At 39.1% G+C, this 24,338-nt stretch overlaps 1 protein-coding gene across 10 annotated transcripts in view; it reads right to left on the reverse strand.

Annotated features, from left to right (window-relative positions):
- Positions 1-24,338, reverse strand: part of szt2 (SZT2 subunit of KICSTOR complex) — a 289,561-nt gene that overhangs the window by 176,299 nt on the left and 88,924 nt on the right. For all 10 annotated transcript variants that reach the window (XM_069939008.1, XM_069939001.1, XM_069939006.1 and 7 more), the window contains exons 27-32: positions 17,990-18,117; positions 14,143-14,404; positions 13,039-13,213; positions 5,501-5,593; positions 3,424-3,505; positions 1,257-1,553 (exon numbers count right to left, since the gene is read on the reverse strand). In XM_069939008.1, the coding sequence (XP_069795109.1) occupies positions 1,257-1,553; positions 3,424-3,505; positions 5,501-5,593; positions 13,039-13,213; positions 14,143-14,404; positions 17,990-18,117 (1,037 nt within the window). The remainder of the gene's footprint in view (positions 1-1,256; positions 1,554-3,423; positions 3,506-5,500; positions 5,594-13,038; positions 13,214-14,142; positions 14,405-17,989; positions 18,118-24,338) is intronic.

Below are 24,338 nucleotides of genomic sequence, written 5' to 3' on the forward strand. Positions count from 1 at the left end.
ATAAAGCAGACAGCGAACAGCTGATTTGCCAGTCTCATAGCTTGAGGTCCATCAGACACTGAAGTAGAATCAAACAATGCAAGAAATGCTACATTTCATCATATTAAGAAAATATTACTGCTGGGCACTTACAGTTCATTCTAGTGATCAATTATATAAATTGAGGGGCACTCTGATTGATGGCCAGTTTTCAAAAAGGATGATATCATTATATAGCACCTGGAACCAAAATGACTATGCCAAAAGACAATTCAGGCTTACAGCTAAAGCCTTGTTCTTTATCACATTATCATGTGCAAGTGCTGGACAGTGAGAATGGAGGCAATTACCACGAGAATATAGATAACAAAAATATTTTTATGAAACGGAAAATCATATAGGAATAAGTTGCAAAGTTTAAAAAAAAACCAAATAATACACAGGAAGGGAAATGATATTCTGCAGCATATTACCATTAAAAAGGAACAACATGAAGATAGAGAAATCTCCAGGGCCTGAAGAGGTGTATCCCAGACTGCTATTGGAGGAAGGGTTAAAGGGCCTTGCATATACTTTTAAATATTCGTCGGCTTACGGTGAGGTGCCAGAAGACTGGAGGACAGCAAATGTAGTTCCTTTATTCAAGAAGAGTAGCATTGATAAGACAGAAAACTACAGGCCTTTCCCCAAAGCAGTGTTATATATAACCAGAGGCTTCTTTGAGTATGATAATTAGAAGGGATAGTTAAACATTTTACATTTTCTTTACAGCATGGTAGAAGCCAATTCCGGCTATTTAAACCCATGCCGCCCAATTACATCCTCTATATGTTTTGAATAGTGGGAGTAAACTGGAACACCCAGAAGAAGCCCATGCAGACATGCGGAGAACATACTCCTTATACCCAGGCCACTAATGCTGCCATAGTGTCACGTTAAGTACTATGCTAACCATGCCAGCGTAATAATGTATACCCCCCCCCCACAACCACACACACACACACACACACACACACACACAGGATGGATGGGGTTGGGAATGCACTGCCTAGCACGATGAGGAGGCATAGCCTCACAACATTTAAGTGGTATCTAGATGAGTGCTTGAACTGTCAAGATAAAGAAGACTACAGACCAACTGCTGATAAATGGAATTAGTATAGATGGATCGCCATGATGTTCAGCAGAAGGGGGGGTGTGGGGGTGAGAGAGCCTTTCTGTATGCTCAATGATGTTACAATCTAAATTTTCCTTCTAAACCTCAGCTCTTCACTTACCAAGACAAGTGGGCAGCGACTCCACTGGGATGGACTCCACTGAAAATGGTCCACGGCATTTTTTTCCACCAAGGGAACAAGTAAGATGAACAAATAAAGGTGGCATCTCCTGATCAGGAAAGTCTTGCTCATTTAAAGAATCTCCCCCAAGAACACTGAATGAATCATCGTCTCTGTTCACTGTGTTGGTATCCGAGAGCGAATCAGCATCCTGCAACTCCTTGTCAGATTTTTCCCTATATTCAACCTCCAAATCTGGATCGCTCTCTGTCACGACACAGCAGCCAGATGTACTCCCTGCCAGATTTCAAAAAAGTTTCAAAAAATACAGCATAGTTTGTCTCTCCTGCAAAGAGTTAAAATATAACTTTTTAAAAGCTGGTGAGCTTTTCCCATCTGAAATGAGTATTGTCAGTGGTCTGTTTTAATAACTAAACTCAGAAATTGTGTATTAAAATTATGTTTCTAGAGATGGGGTTTTGCAATTAATTAAAACAATCACCATCATTTCAGAGATGGGTTCAAGTCAAAACTAGACTCTTAATAGTCATCATAATTCTCCTCAATTATTTTGAAAAATATACATGATTTATGAGCAAAGTTAAACTAATGTTCAGCAAGTTTCAAAACCACCTAAATTATAAATCTCACAAGGATAGCTGCCACTGGAATGTGAAATATCAGAATGGCATTTTGGGAAATGTTTAGAGCTTGAAATTACGTCCAATTATCAATGCAATTAGAGCCACAAGACCTCGTGATCACTTTTAAGAAAAACAAGATTTTTACAATAGTAATGCCATACCTAAATCAAAATCAAGTGTTGAACCTGCAAATCCACATTCAATGGATGATATTTAAGGTGCAAATACAATTGGCAAGGTTATCAGTTATGAGAATAGCAAAATTTATTGATTAGATGTCAACAGGAGTGACTTCTGGATCGAACCCAGATTTCACTGAACCTGGAAATAGTGGGTGCAAACAATAGAGACAATTATACAACACAGGAACAGGCCCTTTGGCCAAACTCATCCATCCAATCCGTATCCCCCAATGATCCAAATGTCATTTAAACATTACAATTGTACCTGCTCTATCATTTCCTCTGGCAGCTCGTTCATTTGTTCATATTTTTAGTGTGGAAAGACTTGCTCCTCGGGTCCCATTTAAATCTTTCTCTTCATCTTAAACCTATCCTTTCCAGTTTTAAACTTCTTTCCCCTGTGAATGGAAGACTGTGACAACCTTCTCTAGGCCACTCATGATTTTACATACCTCCATAAGGTCACTTCCCAGCCTTCTACAATTCAGAGAAAACAGCCCCAGATTATGTACAACCTCCTTATAACTCATACCCTCCAATCCTTGTGAATTGTTTCTACACCTGTTCCATGCAACCAGAACTGCACACAATATTCCAGGAGTGGTCTCACTAAGTTTTGTGCAGCTGCCTTTGACCTGAACGATGAAACCAAGCATGCTCAACACCTTCTTCACTACCCTGCCTACGTGTACCACCACTTTCAGGCAACTATATACTTGTACCACACTCAAGGGCCATGTCATTTAATATGCAAATTTTGCTTGTTTCAACTTCCCAATATGCAACATTTCGTACTTGTTCAAGTTGAATTTTATACAGTTTATTGGTCTACTTCCCCAATTAACCTTGAACCTGCTGTGCTCTTAGATAACAATCTGCACTGTCCATTATACCACCAATTCTGGTGTCATCTCCAAACTGTGAGCATACCAACTAAATTTTCATCCAGATTGTTTTTTAATACAGATGAAAAAAAACGATCAAAATTAGCCTTATCGGAAATTAGGACTTAAATTTGTGGATCTTTCCCATCCTTTTCCATAACTAGTAGAAAAACAAATGGAATTATGATCACTAGCCCTTAAATGCTCCCCCATTGACATTTCACCCACTTGCCCAGCACCATTTTCCAAGAGGAGGGCTGGTGTTATCCCCTCTCTGGTAGGGTCATCTTTATATTGCTTGAGGAAACTTTCCTTGATGCACTTAAGAAATATGAATAGTATTTGGAATAAACTTAATTCCTTGGTTCAATAACTTAGTTATCGGAAAAACAACAAATTCAGGGATTACAAAATGCAATGAAACTATGCTACGTTACAAAGTTTCAAAACAACTCACCTTCCTCTCCTGCCATCTCTATCTCAGAAAGGTCATTATCTTCACTCTGGTCTCGTTGCCTTTCGTCGTGACAATTTTCTTCCTATAAACATCAGCACAAAGTGCATTTGAGAAGATCTCCATTACTGGAGTTATAGTTTTTGTCTTGCCCATCACTGAATATCCACTTCTGAACACAAAAGGTACAAGGCTTTTTGGATGCAAGCCACTAATCTGGACTTTCTATTCCACAGATAACCAAAGGAACAGAATACCCAAGCCCAGTTGGCATTCCAGCCCTGAGGACACTTCATCTTTGATTCCAGTTCATCAATATTAAAACAGCCTCTGGATGGAATTAAAATTTTACAGCATTTCTATGCAGTGCATAGGCATGAGCGTCGTGCATCAGTGTGCACTTGCTTGTCCTCTCATTATTATTCAGTTCCTCTGCTGCATTAGTTGTTTTACTGTATTAAAAGCAATTGCCGAGCAGATTACATCAAGAATTAAGCTTCCTGAACATGGCATAAATGTCAATAAGTGCCATTTATATTCCCAGCCCCCTCCCCCCCCAGCCCCCTCCCCCCCCCACCCCCCCCCAAACAGTACTTCTGGAAAAAGAAACAATATGTTGATGCAACTTTTAAGATCTCATTGTATTGCAATTCAGTACAATTTTGCACCAAATCCTCCCAGGATCATTCTTTATATGAATGATAATACCAGTCACAAACTTAGCTAATCTTTCCCCATTTGTAAAAAATGTCTCAAGGTTGTGGAAAACAGCAAGGTTGATTTCCCTCACTTCTTCGCTCTTTCAAGTGCTGAGCTATAAAGTACACTAATGGCTGTCAAAAAGTCCAGAACTGCATAGCTGTGACGCTTTCTAATAGATTAATCTTGACAATAATTTACACATGGCCATGTTGGCGAGTAAGATGCAATTGAAACAAACCCAAGATAAATTAGTGAAAAAGCTCCTTATATGAGGTTAATCCTATTTGTAAGAATATTTCTGTGGTCTCAATTAACCTTCGATGATGGAACACAGACTCTCTGAACTGAGAGCACAACTGATTCCAAATACGATTTGTGACCGTCACAGAAGGATAATCTGCATCTTCCCATTATTTTTTTATTTTTATTTTTTATTTTTCACACTATAAACCACATTGATCAAGATACATACATTTTTCTTTTCAAATATATACAGTGTCGTTTTCTCCCCCCCACCCCCTCTTCCCATCCCACCCTCCCTACCTCCCCTCCCATTCATTTAAAGTACAGAATCTAAGATACATTAAACCCGTCAAACAATGTTGTCACTCAATAAAAATAAACAAGAAATTCCACTGAGTCAATTCTTTTCATTTCCTTCTCCTTCTGTCATTTTAGGTGGTAGATGTCCCCGGTAGGTTTTCTCTATTGTGTTTCATGTATGGCTCTCATATTTGTTCAAATATTGTAATATTATTTCTTAAATTATATGTTATTTTTTCTAATGGAATACATTTATTCATTTCTATATACCATTGTTGTATTCTCAAGTTATCTTCTAATTTCCAGGCTGACATAATACATTTTTTTGCTACGGCTAGGGCTATCCTAACAAATCTTTTTTGTGCACCATCCAAATCAAGTCCAAATTCTTTCTTAGGAGGAAGATTTCTGGGTTTTTTGGTATATTGCTTTCTGTGATTTTATTTAATATCTGGTTTAGATCTTACCAAAATTTTTTCACTTTCTCACACGTCCAGATTGCATGAATTGTTGTTCCCATTTCTTTTTTACAACGAAAACATCTGTCAGATACTGTTGGGTCCCATTTATTTAACTTTTGAGGTGTAATGTATAGCCTGTGTATCCAGTTATATTGTATCATACGTAACCTCGTGTTTATTGTATTTCTCATAGTTCCAGAGCATAAATTCTCCCATGTTTCCTTCTTTATCTTTATGTTTAAATCTTGTTCCCATTTTTGTTTAGTTTTACGTCTTCCCATTATTAATACAATTTGGATCTTAATACTATTTTTTCCAGAATGCCCAGGTCAATCTCCGATTATAATGCATGGTTCAGGGCCCTGCAGACTTGCCTCTTTCTTGGCCGTAGGGGAACAATAAAAGAAGTAACAAGGATTTGAAGGCACTGTCTTGAAATGCTGCCGTCCGATCTCAAGGAATTTCTCCTGCAAAGGCATGTTTAAAAATAAGATATTAGTACAAGTTGAAGATTTAATGAAAAAATCATATTATTGTGCCACTTGGAGTTTAAACCGCTATTTCAATACTAGATTCACAGTGTGATAGACCATCAAATAAGCAAAGTTAACAATAAAGGATGAGGATAAAAGCTCATGAGACTCCTGTGACCAGCCCCAACCCATGAGTCGCAACAGATTTGATGAATTGGATCACCTCTAGGCTTTAACATTCTGAGAGCAACGGAAATGACCCATGACAGTACTAAAACTCAGGTTCGGGAAAATATCAGTATTGCAAGAAATAGGACAGTCAACACAAGTGATAACAAGGACTTTCATAGGTACATAAAAATAAAGAGTAGCTTGGTTATCATTCATAGTTGAGAAATTGAATAGTGGCAAAAAAAAAGGGAAACCATCTTATAAACGGTGAGAGTTTGAAAGGACTTGGTGCTCAGAAGGATTTGCATAACATCGTACATGGATCACTGAAAGTGAACATGCAGCACACAAATTAGAGAGGCGGAATGTACGTTGGCCTTGACTATCTTAAACCTATCCATGTAATAATAGCTTACTCCAATTAAATATAGATCTGATATGACAGCAACTGGAATCTTCCTAACGAAGAAAGGGATATATTTGTGATTAATTCCTAGGACGATGAGTTTGGCAAATGTGGCAAGGTTAAAAATACTGTGACAATGTGATTGATGAAGGGTTCCAGCACTAAATGCTGGCAATTATTTTGCTCCCACTGATGCTTGCTCGACCCACGGAGTTCATCCAACAGATTGTTGTTCCAGATTCCAACATCTGCAGTCTCCTTTGCGTCGCGAGGCGCAAGTAATTTTGAATTGAACAGAAATGTGCAAAATTCTTACGTGGTTAGATGCAGGGGATGATGCTGCAGTATCACAAAACTGGCATCACAGTCTCAAAGGAACAGAGGTAAGAAGAAATTTCTTTACAGGTGGGTTGTGAATCATTAAAATGCGCTATCTGCGAGGTCCACGAAGGCTTCGTAGCAGAGTAAATTCAATAAAGAGATTAATATATTTTCAATGGTTAGAGAAACCTAAGAGGAACCCTACACTATGGTAAAACATTCCACTTGATCTTACTCAATGGAAGAGGAGAAACTGAATAGTCTGCTCAAGTTTCTATGTTTTTATGTTCAACCAAGACCAATGCATTTCTGTAGCCAATCTATATCTCTTTTACTGCCCACTTTCTCTTGCGGTCATCCTATCCTTAAGAAGGGTCACCCTGAGGAGTCACGTGATGGAGTAGTGGCCGGACGGTGAACTCCAGCCCTCTCCAGAAAAGTCGGGAAAAACAAGAGAAAATACAAAGGCACAGAAATACAAGTTAAAGAAAAGTGAGTATAAAGATGGAAAGAAGATGGAGACAAAAGGAGAAAAATCAAAATCAACGGAAAGAAGAGAGGAAGAGAAGACAACGGAGGAAAAAGGTGAAGGCCTTACCTGTCCGAAGAGGCCCGCTGTGGAGAGAAGACCCCACTACCTCAGGTCGGTAGAAAAAGAACTACAACAATGGCTCACAGAGCCGAGTAAAAGTGCGCAACCGCGCATGCGCGACTCCTCGCGCATGCGCAATGCGCATGAGCGACTCCTCGCGCATGCGCAATGCGCATGAAAAAAAACACACCGACGGGAGGGGGGACCAGCTGGGGAGTCGATCTCCACAGCCGGCAACGACAGCTGCAGAACACCTGCAGCAAGAAGAGACCACAGAAGACAATGGAAACAAGAAAGAAGAGGAGGAAAGGGCAGCAAAGAAACAACAGATGGCCAACCTAGAGGAAGAAGAAGAGGAAGAATACAGTGAAATAGATAAAGGGAAAGGCAAGGTAAAGGATATACTTGCTCTTGTTAGAGGATACATGGAGTCATTTAAAGAATGGCAAACACAGGAATTCAATGATTTAAGAAGAAGAATAAACAACACAGAAAAGAAAATAAATAAAATGGATATGACCTTAACAGAAATGGGGAAAAAAATGGACAAGATGGAAGAACGGGCAATAGCAGCAGAAATGGAGGTAGAAGACTTAAAAAAGAAATTGGAGGAATCTAATAAAAAAACTAAAGAGACACAAGAATTACTAGCCCAAAAAATAGATATAATGGAAAATTATAACAGAAGAAATAACATAAAGATAGTGGGCCTTAAGGAAGATGAAGAAGGCAAGAATATGAGGGAGTTTATAAAAGAATGGATCCCTAAGGCCCTAGGATGTCCAGAACTACAGCAAGAAATGGAAATAGAAAGGGCACATAGAGCATTGGCCCCTAAACCACAACCACAACAAAAACCAAGATCTATTGTAGTAAAATTCCTAAGATATACTACAAGAGAAAAGGTACTGGAGAAGACAATGGAAAAAGTAAGAGAGGGCAACAAACCACTGGAGTATAAAGGGCAAAAAATCTTCATTTATCCAGATATAAGCTTTGAACTCCTAAAGAAGAGAAAAGAGTTCAATACAGCAAAAGCGATTTTATGGAAGAAAGGATATAAATTTACACTGAAGCATCCTGCGGTATTGAAAATATTTATTCCAGGACAACAAAACAGACTATTCTCAGATCCAGAAGAAGCACGAAAATTTGCAGAACAATTACAAAAATAGACTGAGGGATGAAGACGGGTAATGAGAGCAAAAATTATCACGATTGATATGTATGTGGGTAAAGACAAAAATAGACTGAGGGATGAAGACGGGTAAGGAGGGTAAAAATGACCACGATTGATATGTATGCGGGTAAAGAGGTATAAGAGTGAATAGAGACAATGGGCATATGTGAAAGTATCTGTAATTAGAGGAAAACATAGAGAGTATAGACAAGAATTAATAAGGGAAGGTAATGGAATAGAGAGAATAAGGAGGGAATTAAAAGAGTGACCTTTGTGACATATAAAAAGCAAAATCTTTTCTGGGGGGGGCTGGGTGGGGGAAAAGAGCGGTCACTGCAAAATCAGTTGACGCTTGCGAGTGGATTCGCAAATCCAAATGGAGAGGGGAGATGTGGTTGTCCGACAAGGGATAAAGGGCAACTCAGGAGGGGAAGGGGAGATTGGGGATAAAGAAGATAGAAATAGGAGAATAAGGAAAATGTTGGATGTTGTAGGAATGTTGTCTGGTAAAGAGTTGAAAATAAGAAAACAGAAATGGAAAAGGAGGAAAGGTAATGATGGAAAAACGGAAAGAGAAGATAAACAAAATATAAAATGGCTACGCTGAACTATATGACTCTAAATATTAATGGAATACATAACCAAATTAAAAGGAAGAAACTACTAAATTTACTGAAAAAGGAAAAAATAGATATAGCATTTGTCCAAGAAACACACTTAACTGAATTGGAGCACAAGAAATTAAAGAGAGATTGGGTAGGACATGTAACAGCAGCATCGTATAATTCAAAAGCAAGAGGAGTGGCTATATTAATTAGCAAAAATGTGCCATTTAAAATAGAAGAGGAAATAATAGATCCAGCAGGGAGATATGTTATGATAAAATGTCAGATATATTCAGAGCTTTGGAATCTACTTAATATATATTCACCTAACGAAGAAGATCAAAAGTTTATGCAAGATATCTTTTTGAAGGTAGCTAATACGCAAGGGAACATACTAATAGGAGGGGATTTCAATCTGAATTTGGATCCAAATATGGATAAAACGGGGAAAAAAATTAACAGGAAGAACAAAGTAACCAAATTTATAATTAAATCAATGCAAGAAATGAAACTTGTGGACATATGGAGGAAACAAAACCCAAAAGAAAAGGAATACTCACACTACTCGACTAGACATAAAACATACTCAAGGATAGACCTATTCCTGTTATCAGCCCACATTCAAGGGAGAGTTAGGAAAACGGAATATAAAGCTAGACTATTATCGGACCACTCACCCCTGTTATTGGCAATAGAGCTAGAGGACATCCCTCCAAGAATGTATAGATGGAGATTAAACCCCATGCTACTTAAAAGACAGGATTTTAGAGAATTTATTGAAAAACAATTAAAAATGTACTTTGAAGTAAATACAGAATCAGTGGAAGATAAGTTTATACTATGGGACGCAATGAAAGCATTCATTAGAGGGCAAATAATAAGTTATGCAACCAAGATGAAGAAGGACTATAATCAGGAAACAGAGCAGTTGGAAAGGGAAATAATAAACATAGAAAAAAAATTAGCAATAAAGGAAGATACAACCAAAAGAAGAGAATTGGCGGATAAAAAAATAAAATATGAAACATTACAAACATATAAGGTAGAGAAGAATATAATGAAGACAAAACAGAAATATTATGAACTAGGTGAAAAAACACACAAAATCTTAGCATGGCAGCTGAAGACAGAGCAAACTAAGAAAATGGTATTGGCAACAAGGAAAAAAGACAAACAAATTACATATAATCCAAAAGAAATTAAGGAAAACTTCAGAGAATTCTATGAACAATTATACCGAACCGAAAACGAAGGGAAAGAAGGGAAAATAGATGAATTTTTGACTAAAATTGAACTACCAAAACTACAAATAGAGGAACAAAATAAATTAACAGAACCATTTGGAACAGTAGAAATACAAGAGATAATAAAAAATTTACCAAATAATAAGACACCAGGAGAGGATGGACTCCCAATAGAATTCTACAAAACATTTAAAGACCTAATAATACCGCCCCTCCTGGATGTAATCAACCAGATTGATGAGACACAAAACTTACCAGATTCATGTAAAACAGCAATAATTACAGTGATACTAAAACAAGGGAAAGATCCACTCTCACCAGCATCATATAGACCAATATCTCTGCTAAACACAGATTATAAGATAATAGCTAAACTATTAGCGAACAGATTAGCAGAACAGGTACCGAAAATGGTAAATTTAGACCAAACTGGATTTATCAAAAAAAGACGCACAACAGACAATATTTGTAAATTTATTAACTTAATTCATGCAGTAGAAGGAAATAAAGCACCGGCAGTAGCAGTTGCTTTAGACGCAGAGAAGGCCTTCGACAGAGTAGAATGGAATTACTTGTTCAAAGTATTGCAAAAATTCAGTTTACCGGAGAAGTATATTAATTGGATTAAAGCATTATATGAGGGACCGTTAGCGAAAGTGACAGTAAATGGACATGTATCAAAGCAATTTAACTTAAGCAGGTCAACGCGGCAGGGATGCCCACTATCACCATTATTGTTTGCGCTAGCTATAGAACCACTAGCAGAATCGATAAGAAGAGATAATAATATAAAAGGAATAAAAATAAAAGACAGGGAATATAAAATCAGTCTGTTTGCGGATGATGTGATAGTGTACTTAACAGAACCAGAACTATCAATAAAAGAACTATATAAGAAATTGAAGGAATATGGAGAAGTGTCGGGATACAAGATAAACGTAAATAAAAGTGAAGCAATGCCTATGAATAACGCGGATTTCTCAAAATTTAAGGAGGAATCCCCATTCAGATGGCAAACGCAGGCAATAAGATACCTAGGTGTGCAAATAAACAAAAATCTAGGCCAATTATATAAACTCAATTACAATCCACTAATGAAAAAATTACAGGACGATTTAGAGCATTGGAAAGAGCTACCACTAACACTGATAGGAAGGATAAACTGTATTAAAATGAACATTTTTCCAAGGATACTATACTTATTTCAGGCATTGCCAATACAACTGACAGAAAAATTCTTCAAAGAGTTAAAGAAAATAATAAGGAGATTTTTATGGAGAGGGGGCAAACCGAGGATAGCACTAGATAAATTAACAGAATGGTATAAACAAGGAGGCTTACAATTGCCAAACTTCAAAAATTATTATAGAGCCGCACAATTAAGGTACCTATCAGATTTTTATCAAACAAGGGAAAAACCAGACTGGACGAGACTAGAATTAGATAAAATAGGGGAAAAGATACCTGAACACATATTATATAAATGGGACGAAAAATTGGTACAACATCGAACTTCTCCAGTATTACACCATCTCCTCAATATATGGAAGAAGATTCATGTAGAAAGAAATAAAATAAATTACCAAATACCAAAACTAATATTGACGCAAAATAAGCTACTCCCTTTTACAATAGACAACCTTGCCTTTAGAAAATGGGAAAAAAAAGGGATTAAAAGAATAGAAAATTGTTTTTCAGGAAGTAGATTCTTATCCTTTGAACAAATGAGAGATAAGTACAATATAACTGGAGATACAGCGCTGGCATATTACCAACTGAGATCCTACTTGAAAGATAAATTAGGAAGCAACTTGAGTTTACCAGAGGGAAGTAACCTTGAATATGTGATTACAGATACAATGTTAATCAAAAGATTTATAAAAAATATGTATATTAAACTGCAAGAAAAGGAGAATGAGGAAACAAATGGTAAAACTAAACAAAAATGGGAACAAGATTTAAATATAAAGATAAAAAAGGAAACATGGGAGAAGTTATGCTCTGGAACGATGAGAAATACAATAAATACGAGGCTGCGTATGATACAATATAATTGGTTACACAGACTATACATTACACCGCAAAAGTTAAATAAATGGGACCCAACAGTATCTGATAGATGTTTTCGATGTAAAAAAGAAAGGGGAACAACAATTCATGCAATCTGGACATGTGAGAGAGTAGAAAAATTTTGGGATGATCTCAATCAGATATTAAATAAAATAACAGAAAACAATATACCAAAGAATCCAGAGATCTTTCTCCTAAGTAACATAAAAAATAAAGAATTTGGAATTGACTTGGAAGATGCACAAAAAAGATTTGTCAAGATAGCCCTAGCCGTAGCAAAAAAATGTATTATGTCAACCAGGAAATTGGAAGATAATTTGAAAATACAACAATGGTATATAGAAATGAATAAATGTATTCCATTAGAAAAAATAACATATAGTTTAAGAAATAATATTGAAATATTCGAACAAGTATGGGAAGCCTTACATTAAATACAATAGCGAAAACCTACCGGGAACAAACATTACCTAAGTTGATGGAAGGAGAAGAAAAGAAAAGAATGGACTCAGTAGAATTTCTGGTGTATTTTTGTTGAATGACAACATTGTCTAACTGAATTAATGCAACCTAGATTGTATACCTAAAATGGATGAGAGGGGGGGGGTGGGGGGGTGGCTTGGGAGGAGGGAGGGGGGAGGGAGAAAAAGTCACTGTAAATGTGTGGAAAAGAAAAAGTGTATATCATGGCTATTGTGATTTATGGTGTGAAAAATAAAAAATTTAAAAAAAAAAAAAGAAGGGTCACCCTCACAACAATCTCTCCCATTATTTCAAGTACTTTTTCCATTCCCTTTACATTTCTGCCGTCCAAAGCTATTGAAGTTTCTATCAATTCCTGCTGCATTACCCGAATGATTTTGTGCAAGTTGGAGTACACCTCACACTGCTGTCCAGACTGAAGAAGGGAGAGGGAAAATTCTGGGTAGACCTTCTTGACTTTTGTTTCTTCACATGTCACAGTAGATGCAATGCTGGACTGCACGCTCCTCAAATCCTGTTCATTGAGATCTTCAGCTTCTATACTGATAGTAGGACAGAAACAGTAAAGTGAATCAAAAAATTTAAACTTAACAATGTTATGATCATTACTGCCAGTGCACTCCTCGACTCTGCTCAGATGCATCACTTGTCAAAATTAAGTATTTATTTCTAACATTAGCAGTTGAATTATTGTTGAAAAACTGGCTCAGTTGACTTCGAAAGCTTCTTCGTCTTCTTCTACTATGATCAACTGCAATTACCACTAATTTGCTTGGAAACTCCAAACTGTATTGTTTTATGTCTCAGGGGAAGGGCACGTAGTCAACTACAATTCTGCCTGTTCTCTGAAAATAAACTACTTAATTCTATTCCTTCCCTGTTTCTCACTATCCTTTACATTTTATTTTCAATATTTTTATTCTTTTGTTCTTTCCTTTTTTAAAGATTTTTAAAGTTAGATAACAATAGTAAACTTATGACTTCTGGCTGCAGAGCAGTTCAACAAATTTATCAGTTGGCTCTGCACAACTGCCAACTAACTTTTTTTTTATTCTAAGAAAATCGCAAGTTCTCTTTTATAAGTCTTGATCATAACTAAACCTTTGGGGAATTATTGCTGAATCGGGATCAAAAGAAATTTTTCATGCCTTCATTTTTTTTATTTTAAAAAAACTGGGTGAAACTTTTCAATGGTTGCCTAAATCAATAATATACCAAAACACAAGGTCAAAATTTTATCATGAAACATCAGAATTTAAATCTGGAAAAAAACTTAAGTAGGTTGTATCTTTATCAATGAAGATAGAGCATTTTATAACATTTTTGTTTTACTCTTTACAGATTAAACTTTAAATGGTTTGATCATATATGATCACAATTTTACAATCCTGCACAATCAGAGGGCTCCTTGATAGCATTACAAATCAAATTACAAGATTAGGTAATAATGAAATAGCAATAAACATTTTACCTTGAAGTGGAAGCAAGAACACCTCTCTGCACCCTCTCATCCTCAAGATTAATACCTCCAATTACAAATTTTGTTGGATTAGATTCACGATCACTCCAATGCTGCAGGTCATGACTTTCACGGAACGATCTGATATGTCCGCACAGTGTTTGCAGAAAAGCGGTAATATCAATTTCCTGCAGCAACTCCTCACAATAATCTGTAGCCGTTAGTAGATCTTGAGAACTGATGTAACAGGATTGTTGCAAGCTTCTAAATACACCTTTAAAGAGAAGTTAAACAAAAGAAACATCCTTCACTAAACAGGGTAATGATTCAACCACCAACACCATTCATGTTGGATAAATAACTCATTTAAGAATGTTGTCAAAAAAAAAAACAATTTGAATTTACAACAGATCTTTAGCATACACTATATCTGATTTTGCGTCAGATTGAGATTTTGGAAAAGAACAGATTAAAAGGGCCCTACATAGCTGAAGAGCTTGAAATGTAAATAAACGAGGAGACAAGACATGCATTGTTTTGGTTGTAAGAATATGAATTATAATGGAAGTTCTAAAAAGAAACAGATGGCAACTGAGAAAAAGGATGAATTAACATCCAGCACAAAAATAAGGCTAAAAGAGCAAATAGTGAAGGATGTAGTGAGAAGATTAATATTAATTATTCCTAAAACTAGGAGTATTTTTGGATGATGATCATCTTAGAAACAATGGTAAAACTCAGAATTCTGTAGACACCATGATTGAAGTAAAAACACATAATGCTGGAAAGACAGTAACAAAGTATGAGAAAATGCCAGTGAGTGACAGAATAAAAGAATAGAAACATTTACTTGAAAGGTGATCATCTTAGAAACAATTTGGTAGTTCACACCTTCACAATGTATCTAGTATTAATGCCTGCAAGGAAAATGGTGTTTCTCGAGAAAGGAATTCATGGGTGCTAACTTATGAAGACTTAATACGAAATTAAATTTTTGACAGTGACAAAATGGCAATAGGGGATTCTGCAGCTTTTCTGAATTTTGTAAGACACTGTGGAATTCTCTGTGATTGGGCATAGAAACAATTCAAATCAGTTACATCCAAAGTAGCTTCTTGGAAGAATGAGCAACAAAATTTAATTCCTATCCACCAGGAATTGACCAAATCATTGGTGAATTCTGAGATTTAGGGAGGGAATTATAGACCTTGAAGCAAAACAAAATCTGCTGAAGGAACTCATCCAGCATTTAGTGGGAGAAAAAGGATGGTTGACATTTTGAGCTGAAACTCTTTATTTTAATTGGTTAAATGCAGTACAGAAGCCAGGATAGGGTGGGCAGGCTGGGAAAGAGGTCCCATACAGGGTTGGTAATGGTGAAGTATGAGAGACAAAGGCAGAGGATTGGCAGATGCCAGACAAAGGAAGAGAGGGAAAAAAGCACAAATGGGTCACGAAGACGAATCATACAGGGTGTAGTTGGTGATTAGAAAATAGAGGGTGTTTGTGCTGCAATCTTAAAGTTAAAGCTTTGTTAATTTGTACTAGAGCTTCAAATAGTGGAGTAGTTAAAATTCCTGACACTCAAATGTTCAAAATTGGAAGAGTCTTGGAACATCAGTAGATTGTAGTCTACATAACTTTACAGAGAAAAGGAAGAGAAAAAAAATTATGCACAAATATGAAAATGGGGTGAGCTGTTCTCCCACCCCCACCACCTCCCAGAAATCTTAACGATAAATACAAAGAATATGTAAGAAATTACTTCCAAACATCTAATTTTAATAACATGCAAATATTACATTTCCATGAGAACTTTTTCCCAGCTATTTTAAACAAAACTACACATGCACTATTGCTTGTTCATAAAACTTTGTCTTCAGTTAGCCGTGGGTTTAAATAATTATCAAGAAATGTCTTATAGTATGTTGTTGACAATAATTAAAATTAAGTAAATATTGGGAACGTTGAGAGCAAATTAAGCATAGTTAAAATTTCAACAAGAGGAAATCATAATGGAAAAATCAATTGCATTTTGTAATGCTTTCTGTCTGATAATTTCAATTAAAAGCACATTCAACAATGTTTAAAACCATAGTTAACTGAAATTGAATTTAAAATGAAATGCTGCTTTTTTAGCTGGTGTTATGACGTATTTTCTTTGAACAAATTATTCCTTCACTAGAAGGGCAGAGAACATGCATCAACCAATCAGCAGATTTGAACGTAAAAACACAATGCTGGAGAAGCTCAGCAAATCCAAGTTTCCTTTAAATAACAAAGGTAGATGCATAACCGACATAACCAACGTTTCTGGCTTGAGCCCTTCATCGGTATGGAAAAATATCTGCAGGTGTCCAATCAAAAAAGTATGGGGGGAGTGGGGGGGGGGGAGAGCTGGAAAGAGAGACGTAGGGGGAGGAACATGGGTCCCAAGGGCAGGAGGTAATGGGTGGAGGAGCGAGGGAGGGCACAGCAGCAAGAAGGGGGAGGTGGGATGGTTAAGTGAATAGAGAGGGGTGGAGAGCCGAGTTAAAGAGAGGGGAAGGGAAAGGAGGGACAAAGAAGAGTAGGTGAGCAGAAACCAGAGAAGTCAGTTAATGCCATCTGGTTGGAGAATGCTCAGACGGAAATTCGGGTGTTGCTCCTCTAATTTTACTGGTGTCCTTGGTGGGATAGTACATGAGGCCATGGACAGCCATCTGCGTCAGAATTGAAATGGCTCGTATTTCTCCCTCCCTCTTTCTATTTTTTTCAGTTCCATGTATCTCTCTAATCATCTCTTAAAGATCTTATTGTCCCCGTCCCACCACTGTTGCTGGTAGCATATTCTATGCACCCATAAACTTGCCACTTACATTCCCTCCCCCCCACCTCGTACTTACTCCCAGACATTTTATATCTATACTTCCCCCCCCCCACCCATATTGAGTGTCCATCTACTCAATCAATGTGTCTCATCATCTTCTACATCTCTAGCATATCACCCCTCATCATCCATCACTCCATGGAGAAAAGACAGAGTTCACTCTACTTATCCTCATAAGGCATGGTCTCTAATCTGGGCAACATCCTTGTAAATCTCCTCTGCAGCATCCACATGTTTCCTGTAATGAGGTGATCAGAACTAAACATAATATTCCAAGTGGAATCTAACCAATGTCTTATATAGCTGTAACATTACCTCAAGAAGACTGCATAGCGCTTCAAATGTTACATAATTTTGGATAAATGGTGGTGAGTTATCCCTCACCAGTGGACCCTCACCAGTGGACCCTCACCAGTGGACCCTCACCAGTGGACCCTCACCAGTGGACCCTCACCAGTGGACCCTCACCAGTGGACCCTCACCAGTGGACCCTCACCAGTGGACCCTCACCAGTGGACCCTCACCAGTGGACCCTCACCAGTGGACCCTCACCAGTGGACCCTCACCAGTGCACCCTCACCAGTGCACCCTCACCAGTGCACCCTCACCAGTGCACCCTCACCAGTGCACCCTCACCAGTGCACCCTCACCAGTGCACCCTCACCAGTGCACCCTCACCAGTGCACCCTCACCAGTGCACCCTCACCAGTGCACCCTCACCAGTGCACCCTCACCAGTGCACCCTCACCAGTGCACCCTCACCAGTGCACCCTCACCAGTGCACCCTCACCAGTGCACCCTCACCAGTGCACCCTCACCAGTGCACCCTCACCAGTGCACCCTCACCAGTGCACCCTCACCAGTGCACCCTCACCAGTGCACCCTCACCAGTGCACCCTCACCAGTGCACCCTCACCAGTGCACCCTCACCAGTGCACCCTCACCAGTGCACCCTCACCAGTGCACCCTCACCCTGGTTACTGCTTTTACCTTTCACATAACATTGATGATAATGTTCCTGCAATAAGTTGCAATAGTTGGCAAGCTCTTTGTTCCTGTGGAATTGGAACACTGGATCCATCAATAATGAGCCTGTTGACTTTTCCTGTGACAGCGACCTTAAACCAATATGGAAACGATTATTAGTAATTATGAATCATATTTCTGCCCAATAAGAAATGAATTTAATACTGATTCTATGATCAAAGTAATACAATAAATCCATTTTAATGAAATGTCAAAGGTTAAATGGTAACCTTCTGTTTTGCATTATATTAAATTGCGAATCCTTGATACTATGTATATTTACCACTGATTGATTTGTTTGTTAAAAAAAAGATATCCCAATCTGGAGGTATCAATCAGTTAAGAAAACTTTTCAGCTTACAAGGATTTAGATGACACAGCCTAGTCAGCAGCCCTGCATGAGAAGTAGTTAAAAACTGGAACTCTCAAGTAAGGAAAAACAATTGTTATTTGTGAGATTTTTACCAGAAAAGCTTGTGATATTTGATACTTTTCAGTGAAAGTATCAGGCAAGATGAAATTCTAAAGTATGTAAAAATCAAAAATATTCTCCTCCAGGTTACAAACTTTCTTACAAAAAAATATGGTGATTTTGTATGAAGCTTCTAATTGTATTGTTTTCATTATATAGTAATATCAAAGGTTCCTAAAATAGAACACAATCTTTCCCAGAAACTAGTGATCAAAGAACAATCTTTCCAATGGTCACGCAATGCAGGATGCATTGAACTTTCTAATATCTACCCCACAGCAAGTTAATCAATAATAATGCAGTATTCACATAAAAGCTCAAAACCAAAGTAAAATACTAGATCCAGAAACCGGAACCTTCCCCACGTAACCAATTAAACTAATCTATGCTATGCTCTTTAATCAGGCGGGAGTTTGAAATGAGCTGCCATCTGAGGTGGTGGATGGAGACTCTTGAGTTTTAAGAATAAATTGGATAGATACATGGATGGGAGAGGTCTGGAGGGTTATGGATTGGGACTAGCTGGACAATAGTTGGCACCCACTAGAAGGGCCGAATGACCTATTTTCTGTGCTATAGCATTCCATGGAAGTAAAAAGCTGCCAACACATCCCAGTCTGACATTGATTAGTGCCTAAAACTGGTAGAGGCCAGGATTTAGATCTTTTTGTAAATCTTCCACCGAGGGGAGCAGGCAGCAGGACATAGAAAATTAAAAATCGGAAAATGTACTTATTTACTGACATTCGGATGACCAAAACATTCATTCTGTCTGGTTAGTACAATAAGATTCCTGTTATCCAGAATTCAAGCAACCAGCAGCCTCAAGCAATCAGCTTCCCCCACCCTCGCCCCCCAACATTTTTTTTTTAAATTGCAGAAAATAAATGGGTAAAACAATGCCAAGTTTAAAATTGGCACAGCTCACCATTAGTGCTTCATTCATGCAACACACAGTCTCAAGCAACCCGGAAATTCACTTATTCAGCATCTACCTATCCCTAGGTGCTGGATACCATGTATTTTACTATATTATGGTATCACATCACCCTTCACATTCAGACACTAAGCATTCTTGGTTATTTATTCTCAACCATTTCCGCTATTTGCAACAATCTCCTCATAAAGTGAGAATTGCATCAATCACCTTCACCAAATGTGATGCCACCATTTTTGAGTCATTCGTTGCCCCTTTTTAAAAATAACTCAAGAAAACAACAGAATAACAGGAGTGCCTGGTAGAAGCCATAAAGAGCCCAGCTAACAAAGACAGCAGAGGCAGCCAGAGTATATGGATATGCACCCAAGTACTGCACATCAGCCAGTACTATCGCGCTTCCACCAGCGTTGTCTCCGCTCCATCCTCAACATCCATTGGAGCGCTTACATCCCTAACGTCGAAGTACTCGAGATGGCAGAGGTCGACAGCATCGAGTCCACGCTGCTGAAGATCCAGCTGCGCTGGATGGGTCACATCTCCAGAATGGAGGACCATCGCCTTCCCAAGATCGTGTTATATGGCGAGCTCTCCACTGGCCACCGTGACAGAGGTGCACCAAAGAAAAGGTACAAGGACTGCCTAAAGAAATCTCTTGGTGCCTGCCACATTGACCACCGCCAGTGGGCTGATATCGCCTCAAACCGTGCATCTTGGCGCCTCACAGTTTGGCGGGCAGCAACCTCCTTTGAAGAAGACCGCAGAGCCTACCTCACTGACAAAAGGCAAAGGAGGAAAAACCCAACACCCATCCCCAACCAACCAATTTTCCCCTGCAACCGCTGCAATCGTGTCTGCCTGTCCTGCATCGGACTTGTCAGCCACAAACGAGTCTGCAGCTGACGTGGACTTTTTACCCCCTCCATAAATCTTCGTCCGCGAAGCCAAGCCAAAGATCACTGAAGATATCAAGCATTCATCGAAGGGGTGAAAGGGATTTGTTGCTCTCTCATTAGGATTGCCACTGAATTGCCTTATTTTCTTCCTCTTCTTTGGCTTGGCTTCGCGGACGAAGATTTATGGAGGGGGTAAAAAGTCCACGTCAGCTGCAGGCTCGTTTGTGGCTGACAAGTCCGATGCGGGACAGGCAGACACGATTGCAGCGGTTGCAGGGGAAAATTGGTTGGTTGGGGTTGGGTGTTGGGTTTTTCCTCCTTTGCCTTTTGTCAGTGAGGTGGGCTCTGCGGTCTTCTTCAAAGGAGGTTGCTGCCCGCCAAACTGTGAGGCGCCAAGATGCACGGTTTGAGGCGTTATCAGCCCACTGGCGGTGGTCAATGTGGCAGGCACCAAGAGATTTCTTTAGGCAGTCCTTGTACCTTTTCTTTGGTGCACCTCTGTCACGGTGGCCAGTGGAGAGCTCGCCATATAACACGATCTTGGGAAGGCGATGGTCCTCCATTCTGGAGACGTGACCCATCCAGCGCAGCTGGATCTTCAGCAGCGTGGACTCGATGCTGTCGACCTCTGCCATCTCGAGTACTTCGACGTTAGGGATGTAAGCGCTCCAATGGATGTTGAGGATGGAGCGGAGACCACGCTGGTGGAAGCGTTCTAGGAGCCGTAGGTGGTGCCGGTAGAGGACTCATGATTCGGAGCCGAACAGGAGTGTGGGTATGACAACGGCTCTGTATACGCTTATCTTTGTGAGGTTTTTCAGTTGGTTGTTTTTCCAGACTCTTTTGTGTAGTCTTCCAAAGGCGCTATTTGCCTTGGCGAGTCTGTTGTCTATCTCATTGTCGATCCTTGCATCTGATGAAATGGTGCAGCCGAGATAGGTAAACTGGTTGACCGTTTTGAGTTTTGTGTGCCCGATGGAGATGTGGGGGGGCTGGTAATCATGGTGGGGAGCTGGCTGATGGAGGACCTCAGTTTTCTTCAGGCGGACTTCCAGGCCAAACATTTTGGCAGTTTCCGCAAAGCAGGACGTCAAGCGCTGAAGAGCTGGCTCTGAATGGGCAACTAAAGCGGCATCGTCTGCAAAGAGTAGTTCACGGACAAGTTTCTCTTGTGTCTTGGTGTGAGCTTGCAGGCGCCTCAGATTGAAGAGACTGCCATCCGTGCGGTACCGGATGTAAACAGCGTCTTCATTGTTGGGGTCTTTCATGGCTTGGTTCAGCATCATGCTGAAGAAGATTGAAAAGAGGGTTGGTGCCAGAACACAGCCTTGCTTCACGCCATTGTTAATGGAGAAGGGTTCAGAGAGCTCATTGCTGTATCTGACTTGTTGTTTTACACTCGAAGATTAATCATTTCATAATACTCTTTATAGCTTTTAAAGAAGTAGAGTAATATACATCTGGCACATTTGAGACAAAAAAAAGGCTGTCGTCTCCAATGAAAGATTGTGCAGTTATCAACAAAACAGGAGCTGCCGTTGAAAACTTTGCAGGAACAAAATCTTAATTATTAAAAATAATTTGATTACAGAGAGGCATCATGACAAGATGAAAATAAGTTATTGGGTTTAATACCGTCAGCTTCAACAAGAATGCAAATTACAAAACATGTTGGTGCCTTTTCATAATGCATAAAATGTTCCAAAGTGGAACACAGAGGATTTTTTTTATTCCCACATTCCTTGATCAAAGAAAATCAGCAACTGCCCATCAAATTTTAAAACAAACTTGAAAGTTTGTGCTGCTGTTCAGGTGAAAGCATGAGCAAGAGAGACTCCATTGGGAGATGAGTATGGTTGGTGAGGCTTTGCCAAGCAGTGTGCACTCCTGCCAAATAACAAAATGGCAAGTGATGGGCCTTTCATTCCTGTCTTCAACTAATTCATAATTTGAAAGTGAACACAAGCAGAAATTTTATCAGGAACAATGGAGAATCCACCCAAGAGGATGTACAATGGAAGAGAAGGCAAGAGGTGCTGCAATGACTACATCAGTCATTCATAAAGGATCTTGCAGAGACTCCAAAATAGCAAAGAAGGATAAAGAACCTCACTTGATCACTCGTGAATTAGTGCAGGTATATTCACCACATAAAATACGGTTACCTCCATGAAACTTCAAGTGGCATTTTCCAGTAAATCCATCCAAGCAATTAGCATAGAAATATTTAAAACTTTGTCCATTTCTTTCCCATTACTGAGTCTCAGACATTTTCACTTGATCATGATGAATCATTAAGTGAAGACTGATTGGATGCCAACATGATGGTTGGCATGGCGAGCTTAGCAGTTAGAGCAAGAAGTAGAGTAATATACATCTGGCACATTTGAGACAAAAAAAAGGCTGTCGTCTCCAATGAAAGATTGTGCAGTGATCAGGACCGGGGTTTGTATCTCGAGCTGTCTTTAAAGAGTTTATACATTCTCCCCGTGTGTCTGTGTGTTTTTCCCGGGGGCTCCAGTTTCATCCCACCGTTCAAAAAGTACGGGGGGTTGTTGGTCAATTGAATGTGATTGGACAGCATAAGCTCGTTGGCCGAAAGGGCTAGTTACGGTGCTGTTTGTCTAAATGTCACTGGGCACAGGTGAGTGCTGGAGGACTGGAGGGTGGTTCATGATATTCAGCTGTTCTAAAAAGGATCCAAAAGTAGATATGGTAATTATTGGCCTGTAGTCTGATGTCAGTGGTGGGTAAATTCATGGAAAGTGTTCCTAGAGATGACATATACAACTATTTGGAAAGACAGGGATTGATTCGGAGTAGTCAGCATAGCTTTGTACGTGGTAGATCATGTCTAACAAATCTTATAGTTTTTCGAGAAGGTTACTAAAAAGGTTGATGAGGGGAAGGTGGTGGATATTGTCTATTTGGACTTTAATAAGGCTTTTGATAAGGTTCCCCATAAGAGGTTAGTAACGAAGGTAGTAGTGATGAAGTAGTGAAAAAGATTCAACAATGGTTGGATGGAAGATGCCAGAGAGTAGTGGTGGAAAATTGTTAGTCGAATTGGAGGCCGGTGTCGAGTGGAGCGCCTCAGGGATCGGTACTGAGTCCACTGCTGTTTGTCATATATATTAACGATCTAGATGATAGGGTGGCAAATTGGATTAGTAAATTTGCAGATGATACAAAGGTTGGTGGTGTTGTGGACAGTGAGGAAGATTATCAAAGCTCACAGGATATAGGACAGTTTGAAGAGTGGGCTGAAAGATGGCAGATGGAATTTAATCCTGATAAGTGTGAGGTGCTACATTTTGGTAGGACTAATCAACATAGGACATACACATTAAATAGTAGACAATTGAGGACTGCAATGGAACAAAGGGATTTAGGAGTCATGGTACATAATTCTTCGAAAATTGAATCCCATGTGGATAGGGCAGTGAGGAAGGCATTTAGTATGTTGGCTTTCTTAAATCAGAGAATAGAACACAGGAGTTGGGATATTATGTTGAAATTGTATAAGGCATTGGTGAGACCAAATTTGGAATAATGTGTGCAGTTTTGGTCGCCGAATTACAGGAAGGATATAAACAGTATAGAGAGAGTGCAGAGGAGGTTTATGTGAATGTTGCCAGGGTTTGAGTTACAGGGAAAGTTTAAGCAGGCTGGGACTTTATTCCCTGGAGTATAGAAGGTTGAGGGATGATTTGATGGAGGTATTCAAAATTATAAGGGGGACAGATAGAGTCAATGCGGATAGGCTTTTTCCACTAAGAGTGGGGGTGATTCAAACAAGAGGGCATTGATTGAGAGTAAAAGGGGAAAAGTTTAAGAGAAACATAAAGGGGAATTTTTTTCACTCAGAGGGTGGTGGGGGTATGGAATGAACTTCCGGCAGTGGTGGTAGAAGCGAGATCAATGTTAATATTCAAGGAAAGGTTGGATAGGTATATAGACGAGAGAGGTGTGATGGGTTATGGACCAAATGCAGGTCAGTGGGACAAA

This window comes from Narcine bancroftii, chromosome 5 (genome assembly GCF_036971445.1).
Source record: "Narcine bancroftii isolate sNarBan1 chromosome 5, sNarBan1.hap1, whole genome shotgun sequence".
Classification (NCBI taxonomy): domain Eukaryota; kingdom Metazoa; phylum Chordata; class Chondrichthyes; order Torpediniformes; family Narcinidae; genus Narcine; species Narcine bancroftii.